Source organism: Mobula birostris, chromosome 25, assembly GCF_030028105.1.
Source record: "Mobula birostris isolate sMobBir1 chromosome 25, sMobBir1.hap1, whole genome shotgun sequence".
NCBI lineage: Eukaryota > Metazoa > Chordata > Chondrichthyes > Myliobatiformes > Myliobatidae > Mobula > Mobula birostris.
The window spans coordinates 39,348,647-39,363,475 of record NC_092394.1 but is presented as its reverse complement, the minus strand read 5'-3'; the positions used below and the strand labels follow the sequence as shown (position 1 = coordinate 39,363,475).

The 14,829-nt window shown below is 39.3% G+C and overlaps 1 protein-coding gene across 16 annotated transcripts in view; it reads right to left on the bottom strand.

The window, feature by feature from the left end:
* The window catches only part of LOC140187721 (uncharacterized), a 241,503-nt gene that overhangs the window by 126,701 nt on the left and 99,973 nt on the right, over positions 1–14,829 (bottom strand). For 14 of the 16 annotated variants that reach the window (XM_072243320.1, XM_072243319.1, XM_072243332.1 and 11 more), the window contains 8 exons: positions 11,375–11,422; positions 10,665–10,700; positions 8,413–8,460; positions 7,694–7,729; positions 6,235–6,282; positions 5,579–5,614; positions 3,594–3,641; positions 132–167 (listed from right to left, as the gene is read on the bottom strand). In XM_072243320.1, the coding sequence (XP_072099421.1) occupies positions 132–167; positions 3,594–3,641; positions 5,579–5,614; positions 6,235–6,282; positions 7,694–7,729; positions 8,413–8,460; positions 10,665–10,700; positions 11,375–11,422 (336 nt within the window). The remainder of the gene's footprint in view (positions 1–131; positions 168–3,593; positions 3,642–5,578; positions 5,615–6,234; positions 6,283–7,693; positions 7,730–8,412; positions 8,461–10,664; positions 10,701–11,374; positions 11,423–14,829) is intronic. The other 2 variants (XM_072243325.1, XM_072243326.1) reach the window with 2 other exon arrangements.

Genomic DNA, 14,829 nt, shown 5'->3' with positions numbered 1-14,829 from the left:
TACCATTCTCTTCAAACTGAGACAGCTTTATTCATTTTCACTTTAGCAGAGGCAAGCAAAGAAAACAAGTATGAGAATTCGGATGAATTAATTTCATTAACGTGCAGGGGCACCAAAGATAGAAGACTTACCTGGAAGTTTAGCTGCTTTGGCTGCTGCATATCCACCTGTAGTTATAACGAATTAACAAATTATGACAGAGTTGATTATGAGTAATGCCAAACATGTCACGTTATCTGGACAAATCCCTTCTCTCTAAAATACATAGAACATGGAACAGTACAGCACAGGAACAGGCCCCTTGGCCCTCACTGTTGTGCCAAACCAGCTAAAAAGTAAATCAAAACCCTCCAAAAACTAATCCCTCCTACCTACACAACGTCTGTATCCTTCCACCATCCTCATATTCATGTGCCTATCAAAACAACTCGTAAAAGCCTCCACACCACCATACCAGGCAGCGCAGTACAGGCATTCACCACTCTCTGAATGAAAAACTTACCCCTCACGTTCCTTTTGAACCTACCCCCTCTCACCTTCATTGCATGCCCTCTGGTATTAGACATATCTACCCTGGGAAAACGATACTCCCCGTCCACTCTCTCTATGCCTCTCATAATCTTACAAAGCTCTATCAGATTTCCCCTCAGCCTTTGCCATTCCAAAGAAAACAACCGAAGTTTGTCCAGCCTCGCATGATAGCACACCAGGCAGCTTCCTGGTGAACCTCTTTTGCACCCTCTCCAAGGGCTCAATGTCCTTCCTAATGTGAGGTGACCAGAACTGTATGCAATACTCCACATATGGCCTAACCAGAGTTTTACAAAGTTGCAAGATAACCTCTTGACTTTTGAACTCAGTGCCTCAACTAATAAAAGCAAGTATTCCGCAATCTTTCTTAACCATCTCATTGACTAGCCACCTACAAGGAATTATGAACTTGGACCCCAAGATCTCGCTGTCAACAACACTGTTAAGGGTCTTGCCCTTAAAAGTGCACTATCTCCTTGCATTTGCCCTAATCTCAGTGTTAATAAATCTTATTCAAATCTAACACCCAAAGTAACTTCATCGCACTAAATGCGGAATTAAGGGAATTTTAACATTAACTCCATTCTCTTACAAAGATGACGTACAAATAATTTTCTGTATCTTAAGTAGCCTTACGACAGACTGGATCAAAAAAAGACATAAGATAGACGGAATGGTGACTACTGATACCACAACAAGGTGACTGGATGAAAAGCAATTGACCAACAACAGGTAGGTACACAAGAGATTCCACAGATGCTGGAAATCTTGAGCAACACACACAAAATGCTGGATGAACTCAGCAAATCAGGCAGCATCTACGGAGGGGAATAAACAGTTAACATTTCAAGCTGAGACCAACAATACTAAAATTCTCTAGCTCGATAGATTCTTTGTAAATTTTCTTCAGTAAGTGATGAAGAATTCTGCATCTGAAGATCTGCATTTATGGGCTGGTCTGTTGGGACTAATCTTGAAGCTTTGTCACTCACTTTCTGCTAAAAATGTCAGATTAATATAGAATGTTGGTAGGAAACTTGAATTACTGGTGTACATCTTGGAGCTCCAGTGATTGGCTATCAGACCATTGAGTCTGCTTCACCATTTGATCAGGGCTGATTCATGTTCTCTCTCATTCTCCTCCCTTCTCCTCGTAATCTTTCATGCCCTTACTAGTCAAAAACCTATCAACAAGGATGAAAAAATCTGCAGGTGCTGAAAATCCAAGCAACACACACAAAACACTGAAGGAACTCAGTGGGCCAGACAGCATCTATGGAAAAGAGTAAACAGTCAACATTTTGAGCTGAGACCCTTCATCAGGACTCAACCTCCCAGAACCTATCAACCTCCCCTTTAAGTACCCAATAAAACATGAAACTCTGCTGCAGGAAAATGGCATCAATCATCAGGGACACCCACTACTGAGGACATGCTCTCTTCTTTTTGCTGCCATCAGGAAGAAGGTTCAAGAGCTTTAGGACTCACACCACCAGCTTCAGGAACAGTTAATAACCCTCAACTATCAAGCTCATGAACTAAAGGGGACAACTTCACTCAGTTTCACTTGCCCCATCATTGAAATATTCCTGCGACCAATGGACTCACTTTCAAGGACTCATGTTCTTGATATTTATTGCTTATTTATTTATTATTATGTCTTTCATTTTGTATTTTCACAGTTTGTTTTCTGTACTCTGGTTGAACACCCAAGTTGGAAGGTCTTTCATTGACTCTGTTATGATTAGTAGTTGATAGATTTATTGAGTGTGCCCATAGAAAATAAATCTCAGGGTTGTTTATGGTGACATATATGTACTTTTGTAATAAATTTACTTTGAAATTTGAACTTTTTTGAATTGGCCTCCACAGCCATCTGTGGCCATGAATAATACAGATTCATTCCTCCTGGCTAAAGAAATTTCTCCTCCTGTCTCCACTAAAGGTATTCTGAGGATATGCCCAATGGTCCAAGGTTCTTCCAGTTTTGGATCCAGTCTCTTCATGTCCATTCTAGGTTTTTCAATATTTGGTGGGTTTCAATGACGTGTTCCATTAGACTTTTAAATTCAAGTGAGTACAGACCCATAGCCATCAAACACTCCTCATACGTTAAACTTTTCATTTCTATGATCATTCCCGAAAACCTCTTCTGGATCCTCTCCAATGCCAGCACGTTCTTTATTAAATATGGAACACAAAACTGCTCACAATTTTCTGAATGTGGTCTGACAAATGTCTTATAGAGCCTCAGCATTACCTCCATGCTTTTGGTCTCTGTTTGAAGAATATGATATTTAAGGGAATTTTCTAAGCTCAACAATTTTGTCAGAAGTCATATCTGGAGATGTCTTGCTGTCTGTTAAAAGTTTCTGTGACAGAAATGACAGAGATTGACAATTTATGGCAGGGATCTCCAGCATTTTGACTTTATCATCAACATGTACCTCAGAATTTCCTCCTTGCTTTTACATTCTAGTCTTCTTGAAATGATTACCAGCATTGCATGTCCCTTCCTTACCGCAATCCCTTACTCAACCTGCAATTTGATCTTTAGGAAATATTTCACGAGGACATCCAAGTCCCTCTGCTTGTCCAGTTTCTGCATTCAATCCTCATTTAGAAAATAGTCCATGCATCATAACAAGATAACATTTCTCTAGTGAGCTGCCATCAATTATTTTTGTATATTCCTGTAATTTAAGGACTTTATCTATATCTGAGCAAAGAATTTCTGAAGTTAATGTGAGATTGCAGCCAATAAATCTGTTTTGGCATTCTGCTCTTGGTCTGAGCTTGAAGTCTACAACATTCATAAACATTTCCTGAGCTCAACAACTTTGTCAAAAGGCATAACTGGAGATGGCTTGGTTCCGTTAAAAGTTAATGTGACAGAGCTCTTACTGGCTTGTGTATATTATCCAAATGGGACACACAAGGGATCTGAACCTGGTAGAGCCTTGCTGACGAGGTTCAGGAGATTTTTGGATATCTGTGAATCTGAACCAAATAAACACATTACAATTTATTATGTAGAGATGGAAAATTTGAGCACAGATTACCTGGAACAGCTCCTGGAATGGCTCCCGGAACAGCTCCAGGTACAACACCTGAAATGGCATAAAGGAGAGTTATACTCATTAAAATATTAAATTAACCCAAGTGAAGATCTAGCTTATTGATGTAAACACGGTAAGTATCACGACAATTTCAATCACAGGGACGATTTACTGTTTCCATTTCTATCAAGAGCAGAATAAAGAGCATAACGAGGAATCATTTATTCTGGTTTTTGCAATTAATCAGTGTTAAATATGACTAAAAATCAATGCATATTTAATAAATTAATTGTGCATGTTAACAGCAAATAAATTGCAGAAGTTTTAGAAACTATAGTATTTATTTTGCCTTATGCAGATCATATACAGTTCATTGTCTGGGAGGCTGGATATTCACACATCACCTGCCAAAGGACATTGAAATGCACTCCCTTTCTTTCCATAGATGCTGTCTGACCTGCTGAGTGCTCTGAGATTTTATGTTTCTTTACCTCAGATTTCCAATAACTTCAGGTTTTCTTTTTAATTTTCCCTTTTAGTCATTGATTCCTGCTGATGCTCAATTTGCCCATGTCATGGTTCTATCTTCTCCTCACTCCTTACCTATTCCTTCTGTCCCTAATTCCCATTTTCCTGTCCACCTTTTCATATTTCCGCTTTCTTACATCCCCATTCCCCTTGCTCCCATTCTTGCTCCTGAGTCTCCTGATCTCAGTCTGTTTCTTGTAGGATGACAAGGTAGTGAAGTGGCTGGTGAAAATGCTTTACAGCAGGAACAGTCACCGATCAGGGTTTGATTTCTGCCATTGTCTGTAAGGAGTTTGCACCTTCTAGTGATCATGTGGGCTTCCACCAGGTGCTCCCACCAACCAAAGTCCGATGGTTAGGGTTAGGGTTAGTAAGCTGTGGGTATGCTAGTTGGGCCCTGGGGATAGTGCAATTGATACATTACTGGGCTGGCAACTGCAGATCTGGGTTCAAATCTTACCTGCGCATCTGACGATCTTAAACCGCTAATAACCTGGATTCTGATTTTCGTTCAGAGAAATTTTAGCGCATTGGTCTTCATAAATCAAAGTAATGAGTACAGAAGTTGGGAAGTTATATTGAAGTTGTATGAGACCTTAGTGAGGTCTAATTTGGAGTATTGTGTGTAAAGTTCTGGTCACCTACCTACAGGTAAGATTTAGAAGGAAGTCGCTAAAACTTGAGGATCTGAGTTATAGGTTAGGAATTTATTCCCTAGAGTGTAAGAGAATGAGGGGAGAGTCGATAGAGGTATAAAAATTTATGAAGGGTATAGATAGGGTAAATTCAAGTAGGCTTTTTCCAGTGAGGTTGGGTGAGACTAAACTAGAAGTCATGTGTTAAGGATATAAGGTGAAATAATTAAGAGGAACATGAGGTGGAACTTCTTCATTCAGAGGGTGGTGAGAGTGTGGAATAAGCTGCCAGCAAAAATAGAGGATACGGGTTTGATTTCAACATTTAGGAAAAATTTGAATAGGTGCATTAATATCCTGTGGGTGGGGGATTATTGAGGGCTCTGGTACTGGTGAAGATTGATGGGACTAGGCAGACAAACAGTTCAGTATGGACTAGATGGGCTGTAGTCCATACTTCTGTGCTGTGGTGTTCTATAACTCGATGTCTCTCGTCTTCCCACACTTGCTCTGCTTAGTCCACATCCATCCATCTATTCTCACATATGCAGTTCCTCCTTTTGGGCTGTCCCTCTCCTCTCCTGTGCACAATATCTCCTCTCAGGCTCGTTTACACCTCTCCTGCTCTCCCTTTCTCCTCCTCTTTGTTCTCTCTCTTCTTCCTCACATACACTGCTCTTCATCTCCCATTTTCACTTTTGCCCTCATTCCCTCACAGCTGTTTGCTTGCATCAAAAATACTCCTCTCCATTTTGCTCTTTATCCTTTCTACCGTGCTTATTAGTACAGAAATATTCTCATGTTAAACACCTTTAACAGATTTACCTGCATATCTAGCAGCTTTGGCAGCTGCATATCCTCCTGAAATGACAGAGGTTGACAATTTACGGCAGGGATCACCAGCATTTTGACTTTATCATCAACATGTACCTCAGCATTTCCTCCTTGCTTCTGCATTCCAGTCCTCTTGAAATGAATGTCAACTTTACTTTTCCCTTCCTTACCACCAACTCAACCTGCAATTTGACCTTTAGGTTTCCGCATTCACTCACTTTTAGAAAATAGTCCATGCATCATAACATGATGACATTTCTGTGGTGAGCTGCCATTAATTATTTTGTATATTCCTGCAATTTAAGGACTTTATGTATCTATACCTGAGCAAAGAAGTCCTGAAGTTCTGTGAGATTGCAGCCAATAAATCTGTTTGGGCATTCTGCTCTTGGTCTGCACTTGAAGTCTACGATATTCATCGACATTTCCCAAGCTCAACAACTTTGTCAAAATGCATAACTGGAGGTGACTTGCTGTCTGGTAAAAGTTAACGTGACAGAGCTCTAACTGACTTGTGTAAATTATCCAATTGGGACACACAAGGGATTGCTAATGAGTTTCAGGAGATTTTCGGTTATCGGTGAATCTGAAACAGATAATGCATTGCAATTTATTATTCAGAGATGGCAAATTCCAGCACAGATTACCTGGGACAGCTCCTGGAATGGCTCCCGGTATGCCTCCAGGTACAGCACCTGAAATGGCATAAAGGAGAGTTATACTCATTAAAATATTAAATAAAACCAAGTGAAGTTCTATTTTATTGATGTAAACACAGTAAGTATCACTACAATTCCAATCACAGGAATGATTTGCTGTTTCCATTTCTATCAAGAACAGAATAAAGAGTATAACGAGGAATAATTTATTCTGGAGTTGTCAATTAATCAGTATTAAATGTGACTGAAAATCAATGCATATCTAATGAATTAATTGTGCATGTTAACAGCAAATAAATTGCAGAGGTTTTGAAATATATAGTGTTTATTTTACCTTATGCAGATCATATACAGTTCATTGTCTGGGAGGCTGATTATTCACACATGACCTGCCAAAGAACACTGAAATGCACTCCCTCTCTTTCCATAGATACTGGCTGACCTACTGAGTGCTTCTGAGGTTTATGTTTCTTTACCTCAGATTCCCAATAACTTCAGGTTTCTTTTTAAAATTCCCTTCTAGTCATTGGCTCCTGTTGAAGTTGGGAAGTTATGTTGAAGTGAGACGGGACATTAGTGGGGCATAATTTGGAGAATTATATCCAGTTCTGGTCACCTACCTACAGGTAAGATTTAGAAGGAAGCTGCTAAGACTTGAGGATCTGAGTTACAGGGAAAGTTTGGATAGGTTAGGAATTTATTCCTTAGAGTGTAGGAGAATGAGGGGAGAGTTGATAGAGGTACAAAAACTTATGAAGGGTATAGATAGGGTAAATTCAAGTAGGGATTTCCAAGTGAGGTTGGGTGAGACTAAACTGGAGGTCATGTGTTAGGGGTAGAAGGTGAAATGATTAAGGGGAACATGAGGTGGAACCTTTTCACTGAGAGGGTGGTGAGAGTGCGGAAAGAGCTGCCAGCAGAAATAGTGGATGTAAGTTCGATTTTCACATTTGAGAGAAATTTGATTAGGTGCATTAATATTTGGGGGTGGTAGATTGGAGGGCTCTGGTAGTGATGCGGATTGATGGGACTAGGCAGAGCAACAGTTCAGCATGGACTAGATGGGTCGTAGTCCTAGTTTCTGTGTTGTTGTGTTCTATGACTCGATGTCTCTTGTCTTCCCACTCTGCTTCTGCCTAGTCCACATCCATCCATCTATTCTCACACATACAGTAACTTCTTTTGGGCTGTCCCTCTCCTCTCCTGTGCACAATATCTCCTCTCAGGCTCTTTCACACCTCTCCTGATCTCCCTTTCCACTCCTCTTTGTCTCTCCCTCACTCCTCACACTACCTGCTCCCCCTCTCCCTTTTTCACTTTTGCCCTCAAACCCTCACGGCTGTTTGTTTGCATCAAATATTTTCCTCTCCATTTTCCTCTTTCTTGCTTTCTACTCTGCTTATTAGTACAGAAATGTTTACATTTTAAACACCTTTAACAAATTTACCTGCATATTTAGCAGCTTTGGCAGCTGCATAGTCACCTGAAATGAAAGAAATTGACAATTTATGACAGAAATCACCAGTATTTTGACTTAAACATCAAAATGTAACTCAGCATTTCCTCTTTGATTTTACATTACAGTCCTCTTGAAATTAATGCCAACATTGCATTTCCTTTCCTTACTACCTACTCAACCTGGAATTTGACATTTAGGAAATCTTCCACGAGGACACCAAAGTCCCTTTGCACATCCAATTTCTGCGTTTACTTCCCATTTAGAAAATAATCCATGCATCATAACATAATAACATTTCTGTGGTGAGCTGCCATCAATTGTTTTGTATATTCCTGCAATTTAAGGACTTTATGTATCTATACCTGAGCAACAAATTCCTGAAGTTACTGTGAGATTGCAGCCAATATATCTGTCAGGGCACTCTGCTCTCAGACGCTGCTTGACGTCTACGACAGTCATAAGCATTTCCTAAGCTCAACAACTTCGTCAAAAGGCATAACTGGAGATGGTTTGCTTCCGTTAAAAGTTAATGTGACAGAGCTCTTACTGGCTTGTGTAATTTATCCAACTGGGACTCACAAGGACCCCAGTCCAGGCAGAGCCTTGCTAATGAGGTTCGGGAGACTTTTTGGATATCTGTGAATCTGAACCAAATAAATAACATTACAATTTATTATGTAGAGATGGTAAATTCCAGCACAGATTACCTGGAACAGCTCCTGGAATGGCTCCCGGAACACCTTCAGGTACAGCACCTGAAATGGCATAAAGGAGCATTATACTCATTAAAATATTAAATTAACCCAAGTGATGTTGTAGCTTATTGATGTAAACACAGTAAGTATTATTACAATTCCACTCACAGGGATGATTTGCTGTTTCTATTTCTATTAAGAACAGAATAAAGAGCATAACGAGGATGTGATAGGGTCTTTTAAGAGACTCTTGGACATCCAACTCAGATCGATCAGCCATGATTATACTGAATGGCAGTGCAGATCGAAGGGCCGAATGGCCTACTCCTGCACCTATTTTCTATGTTTCTGTGTTTCTAGGTACATGGAACTCAGAAAGATAGAGGGCTATGGGCAAACCTAGGTAATTTCTAAGGTAAGGACATGTTCGGCACAGCTTTGTGAGCCAAAGGGCTGTATTGTGCTGTAGGTTTTCCATGTTTCTATCAATTGCTTATTCTAGTTTTTGTCAATTAATGAGTATTAAATGTGACTGAAAATCAATACATATTTAATGAATTAATTGTGCATGTTAACAGCAAATAAATTGCTGAAGTCTTGAATAATATAGTGTTTATTTTGCCTTATGTAGATCATATACAGTTCATTGTCTGGGAGGCTCGATATTCACACATGAGCTGCCAAAGGACATTGAAATGCACTCCCTCTCCTTCCATAGATACTGCCTGACCTGCTGAGTGCTCCTGAGGATTTATGTTTCTTTACCTCAGATTTCCAATTTCCAACTTCAGGTTTCCTTTTTAATGTTTCCTTTTAGTCATTGACTCTTGCAGATGCTCAATTTGCCCCATGTGATGTGTCTATCTCTTTCTCACTCCGTAACTATTCCTTAAGTCCCTAATTCCCTTCCTCCTGACCACCATTTCATATTTCCTCTTTCTTACATCCCCATTCCCCTTGCCCCCATTCCTGCTCCTGAGTCTCCTGATCACAGTCTCTCTCTTATAGCATGACAAGGTAGTGAAGTGCCTAGTGCAAATGCTTTACAGCAGGAACAGTCACCGATCAGGGTTCGATTCCTGCCATTGTCTGTAAGGGGTTTGCACCTTCACCCACTGACCACGTGGGTTTCCAGCAGGTGATCCTACAAACCAAACACCTATGGGTAGAGTTAGGGAGAGGATTGGTAACTTGTGGGCTTACTATTTTGGCTCTGGCGATGGTGCAATTGATAAGTCACCAGGCTGGCTCAGTAGACCTGGGTTCAACTCTTACCTGCACAACTGAAGAACCTGAACAGTGAATGACCTGGATTCTAATTTTTTTCAGGAGAACTTTTTGTGCATTGGCCTTCATCAATCAGAAGTATTGAGTGCAGGACTTGGGAAGTTATGTTGAAATTGTACAGGACTTGGATGAGGCCTAATTTGGAGTATTGCATGTAGTCCTGGTCACCTACCTACAGCAAAGGTATCAATAAGATACAATTTACAAGGATGTTGTTGGAACTTGAGGGACTGAATTTAAGTGATAGGTCGAATTGGTGAGGACTTCATTCTCTAGGGCATATGAGAATGAGGGGTGATTTGATAGAGCTGTACAAAATTATGAAGTCTATAGATAGAGTAAGTTGAAGCAGGCAAGACTGGAACTGGAGTTCATGGGTTATGGCTTTAAGGTGAAAAGTTCATGGAGAACATAAGGTGGAACTTTTTCACTCAGAGGGTGGTAAGATTGTGGAATGAACTGTCAGAAGTAGTAGTTGATGCAGAGTTCAACATTTAAGAAAAATTTGAAGAGGTGAATGGATGGGGGAGGGGGTATGGTCCTGATGCAGATTAATGGGACTAGGCAGACAAATAGTTCAACATCGACGAGATGGGACGAAGACCTGTTTCTGTGTTGTTGTGTTCTATAACTCAATGACTCTTGCCTTCCCAGACTGGCTCTGCTTTGTCCACATCCATCCATCTATTCTTAAGTATGCAGTACCTCCATTTGGGCTATCTCTCTCCTTTCCTGTGTACAATATCTCCTCTCAGGCTCTTCCACACCTCTCCTCCTCTCCCTTTCCCCTCCTCTTTGTTCTCTCCCTCACTCCTCACTCTCCCTACTCCCCCTCTCCCTTTTTCACTTTTGCCCTCACACCCTCTGAGCTGTTTGCTTGCATCAAAAATACTCCTCTCCATTTTCCTCCTTCTTCCTGTCTACTCTGCTTATTAGTACAGAAATATTTTCATGTTAAACACCTTTAACAGATTTACCTGCATATTTAGCAGCTTTGGCAGCTGCATATCCTCCTGAAATGACAGAGATTGACAATTTATGGCAGGGATCTCCAGCATTTTGACTTTATCATCAACATGTACCTCAGCATTTCCTCCTTGCTTTTACATTCCAGTCCTCTTGAAATGAATGTCAACATTGCATTTCCCTTCCTTACTAACAAGTCAATCTGCAAGTTGACCTTTAGGAAATCTTCCACGAGGACAGCCAAGTCCCTTTACTTGTCCAGTTTCTGCATTCACTCCCTTTTTAGAAAATAGTCCATGCATCATAAAATGATGACATTTCTGTGGTGAGCTGCCATCAATTATTTTTGTGTATTCCTGCTATTTATATGTATCTATATCTGAGCAAAGAATTCCTGAAGTTTCTGTGAGATTGCAGCCAATAAATCTGTTAGGTCACTCTGCTCTTGGTCTGAGCTTGAAGTCTATGACGTTCACAAACATTTCCTGAGCTCAACAACTTTGTCAAAAGGCATAACTGGAGCTGGCTTGCTTCCGTTAAGAATTAATGTGACAGATCTCTTACTGGCTTGTGCATATTATCCAACTGGGACTCACAAGGGATCTGATCCTGGTAGAGCCTTGCTAACGAGGTTCAGGAGATTTTTGGTTATCTATGAATCTGAACCACATAAACACATTACAATTATTATGTAGAGCTGGTAAATTCCAGCACAGTTTACCTGGAACAGCTCCTGGAATGGCTCCCGGAACAGCTCCAGGTACAGCACCTGAAATGGCATAAAGGAGAGTTATACTCATTAAAATATTAAATTAACCCAAGCGAAGTTCTAGCTTATTGATGTAAACACGGTAAGTATCACGAGAATCCCAATCACGGGGATGATTTGCTGTTTCCATTACTATCAAGAGCAGAATAAAAAGCATAACGAGGAATCATGTATTCTGGTTTTGTCAATTAATCAGTGTTAAATGTGACTGAAAATAAAGGCATATTTAATAAATGAATTGTGCATGTTAACAGCAAGTAAATTGCAGAAGTTTTAAAAACTATAGTATTTATTTTGCTTTATGCAGATCATATACAGTTCATTGTCTGGGAGGCTGGATATTCACACATCACCTGCCAAGGGACATTGCAATGCATTCCCTTTCTTTCCATAGATGCTGTCTGAACTGCTGAGTGCTCTGAGATTTTATGTTTCTTTACCTCAGATTTCCAATAACTTCAGGTTTTCTTTTTAATTTTCCCTTTTAGTCATTGATTCCTGCTGATGCTCAATTTGCCCATGTCATGGTTCTATCTTCTCCTCACTCCTTACCTATTCCTTCTGTCCCTAATTCCCATTTTCCTGTCCACCTTTTCATATTTCCGCTTTCTTACATCCCCATTCCCCTTGCTCCCATTCTTGCTCCTGAGTCTCCTGATCTCAGTCTCTCTCTTGTAGGATGACAAGGTAGTGAAGTGGCTGGTGAAAATGCCTTACAGCAGGAACAGTCACCGATCAGGGTTCGATTCCTGCCAATGTCTGTAAGGAGTTTGCACCTTTACCCAGTGACCATGTGGGCTTCCACCAGGTGCTCCCACAAACCAAAGTCCGATGGTTAGGGTTAGGGTTAGTAAGCTGTGGGCATGCTAGTTGGGCCCTGGTGATTGTGCAATTGATACATTACCCGGCTTGCAACTGTAGATCTGGTTTAAATTCAGAGATTTTGTAGATTTTAAAATAATACAAATTATGTATAAAGCAAAAATGGACAGCTACCACAAAGTATCCAAAGGTTGTTTAAAATAAGAGAAAGTCAACATGATTTGAGAGGAACATGTATATTTCAAAAACAAAGGATAAGAACAAATGTAAAAAATCATTGTATTTCAGTCAGAGGGGTGAATCTATGGAACAGTTGTAGTGAGAATTTAAAAACATGCACCACACTTAACAAGTTAAAAAAATTATTTAAAAATAATTTAATGAACAAATATAAAATACATGATTTAAAATGAATGGGAATAATGTAAATAAATGATACTTGGAATTGGATTTTGTGTTAAAAGATTATGAAATTTTTTGTTTTGATGTGATGATTGACACCAAATATGTTGTTGTATAAGTAAGAGGCACAGGTGTAATAAGCTGTAGATTCAGGCCACACTCTTTCAGTCTGTTTTAAAGAATAACTATATTTTTTTTGTTGTAAATTTGTCCTATGAAATTATCATTGAAAATGTTGCTTTTTGTTATGTTTGTACTGACTGAAATAAATTTCATTCACTCAAATCTTACTCGCGCATCTGAGGATCTTAAACCACCAATCATCTGGATTCTGATTTTCCTCCAGAGAAATGTTAGTGCATTTGCCTTCATAAATCAAAGTAATGAGTTCAGAAGTTGGGAAGTTATGTTGAATTTGTATGAGACATTAGTGGGGTGTAATTAAAGTCACTCGTTAATTTAATTTAAAATTGTACATCGTTACTATTTGACAAAGGAGAGACTGTCTAAAATATTTCCTAATGTTGATAGCCAGTGTGATAGATGTAAAACTGAGACAGCTACATTGACACATATGTTTTGGTCATGTTCTGTATTGAAACAGTTTTGGAAATCTATTTTTTCTACAATTTCTAAAGCTTTAAAAATTAATTTACAACCTAATAAATTGACAGTTTTGTTCGGTATAATCCCTCAATATATTCATGGTATTATATGTAATTGCATTTGTCACATTATTGGCCAGAAGGGCTATTTTATTGAAATGGAAAGATGCCTTTGCTCCCACTTTGGTACAATGGTTCTCTCAGGTGATGCTATGTCTTAGTTTGGAGAAAATCAGAAGTCAAACTTTTGATCATTGATTTGACTTTGAGAAAAGGTGGCGTTCTTTTGCCCGCTACTATCATTTGATTTGAGTTAATTAAGATGGTCCCATTCTGATTCTTGTTTAAATAGATTTGATTGGCGGATTTACATTTTTCTTTTATGGAAGCTTGTATGGCGTATAGCTCTGGGGTTGTGCTCCCAATGGGTTTTTTTGTTTAGTTTTAGTTGTAGTTTTAGTTAGTTTTCCTTCTTTCTCTTTTCCAAAAAAATAGTTTTAACATTTTGTTTTTTCTTCTTATTATTGATATATTGTTTAGCTTTGTTAATCAGTTATTTGATAATTTAATTTATTGTACATATTGATATGTTGACTTAATTACTTTAACGTATTTTTGTTGATTTTCAATAATAATTAATAAAAAAGATTTAAAAATGAAAATTAAGCAGTTCAGTATGGACTAGATGGGCCGCAGTCCGTGTTTCTGTGTTGTTGTGTTCTATGACTCGATGTCTCTTGTCTTCCCACGCTTGCTCTGCTTAGTCCACATCCATCCATCTATTCTCACATATGCAGTACATCCTTTTGGGCTGTCCCTCTCCTCTCCTGTGCACAATATCTCCTCTCAGGCTCTTCCACACCTCTCCTGCTCTTCCTTTACCCTTCTTTGTTCTCTCCCTTCTTCCTCATATACACTGCTCCTCCTCTCCCATTTTCACTTTTCACTCATTCCCTCACAGCTTTTTTTGCTGGCATCAAAAATACTCCTCTCCATTTTCCTCCTTCTTCCATTCTACTCTACTTATTAGTACAGAAATATTCTCATGTTAAACATCTTTGACAGATTTACCTAAATATCTAGCAGCTTTGGCAGCTGCATATCCTCCTGAAATGACAGAGATTGACAATTTATGGCAGGGATTACCAACATTTTGACTTTGACGTCGACATGTACCTCTGCATTTCTTCCTTGTTTCTGCATTCCAGTCCCCTTGAAATGAATGTCAACTTTACATTCCCTTCCTTACCACCAACTCAACTTCCAATTTTGACCTTTAGGAAATCTACCATGTGGACACCCAGGTGCCTTTGCTTGTCCAGTTTCTGTATTCACTCCCTTTTTAGAAAATAGTCCATGCATCATAACATGATGACATTTCTGTGGTGAGCTGCCATCAATTATATTTGTATATTCCTGCAATTTAAGGACTTCCTGAAGTTTCTGTGAGATTGCTGCCAATAAACCTGTTTGGGCATTCTGCTCTTGGTCTGCACTTGAAGTCTACTCAATTTATCAACATTTTCCAAGCTCAACAACTTTATCAAAAGGCATAACTGGAGGTGACTTGCTGTCTGG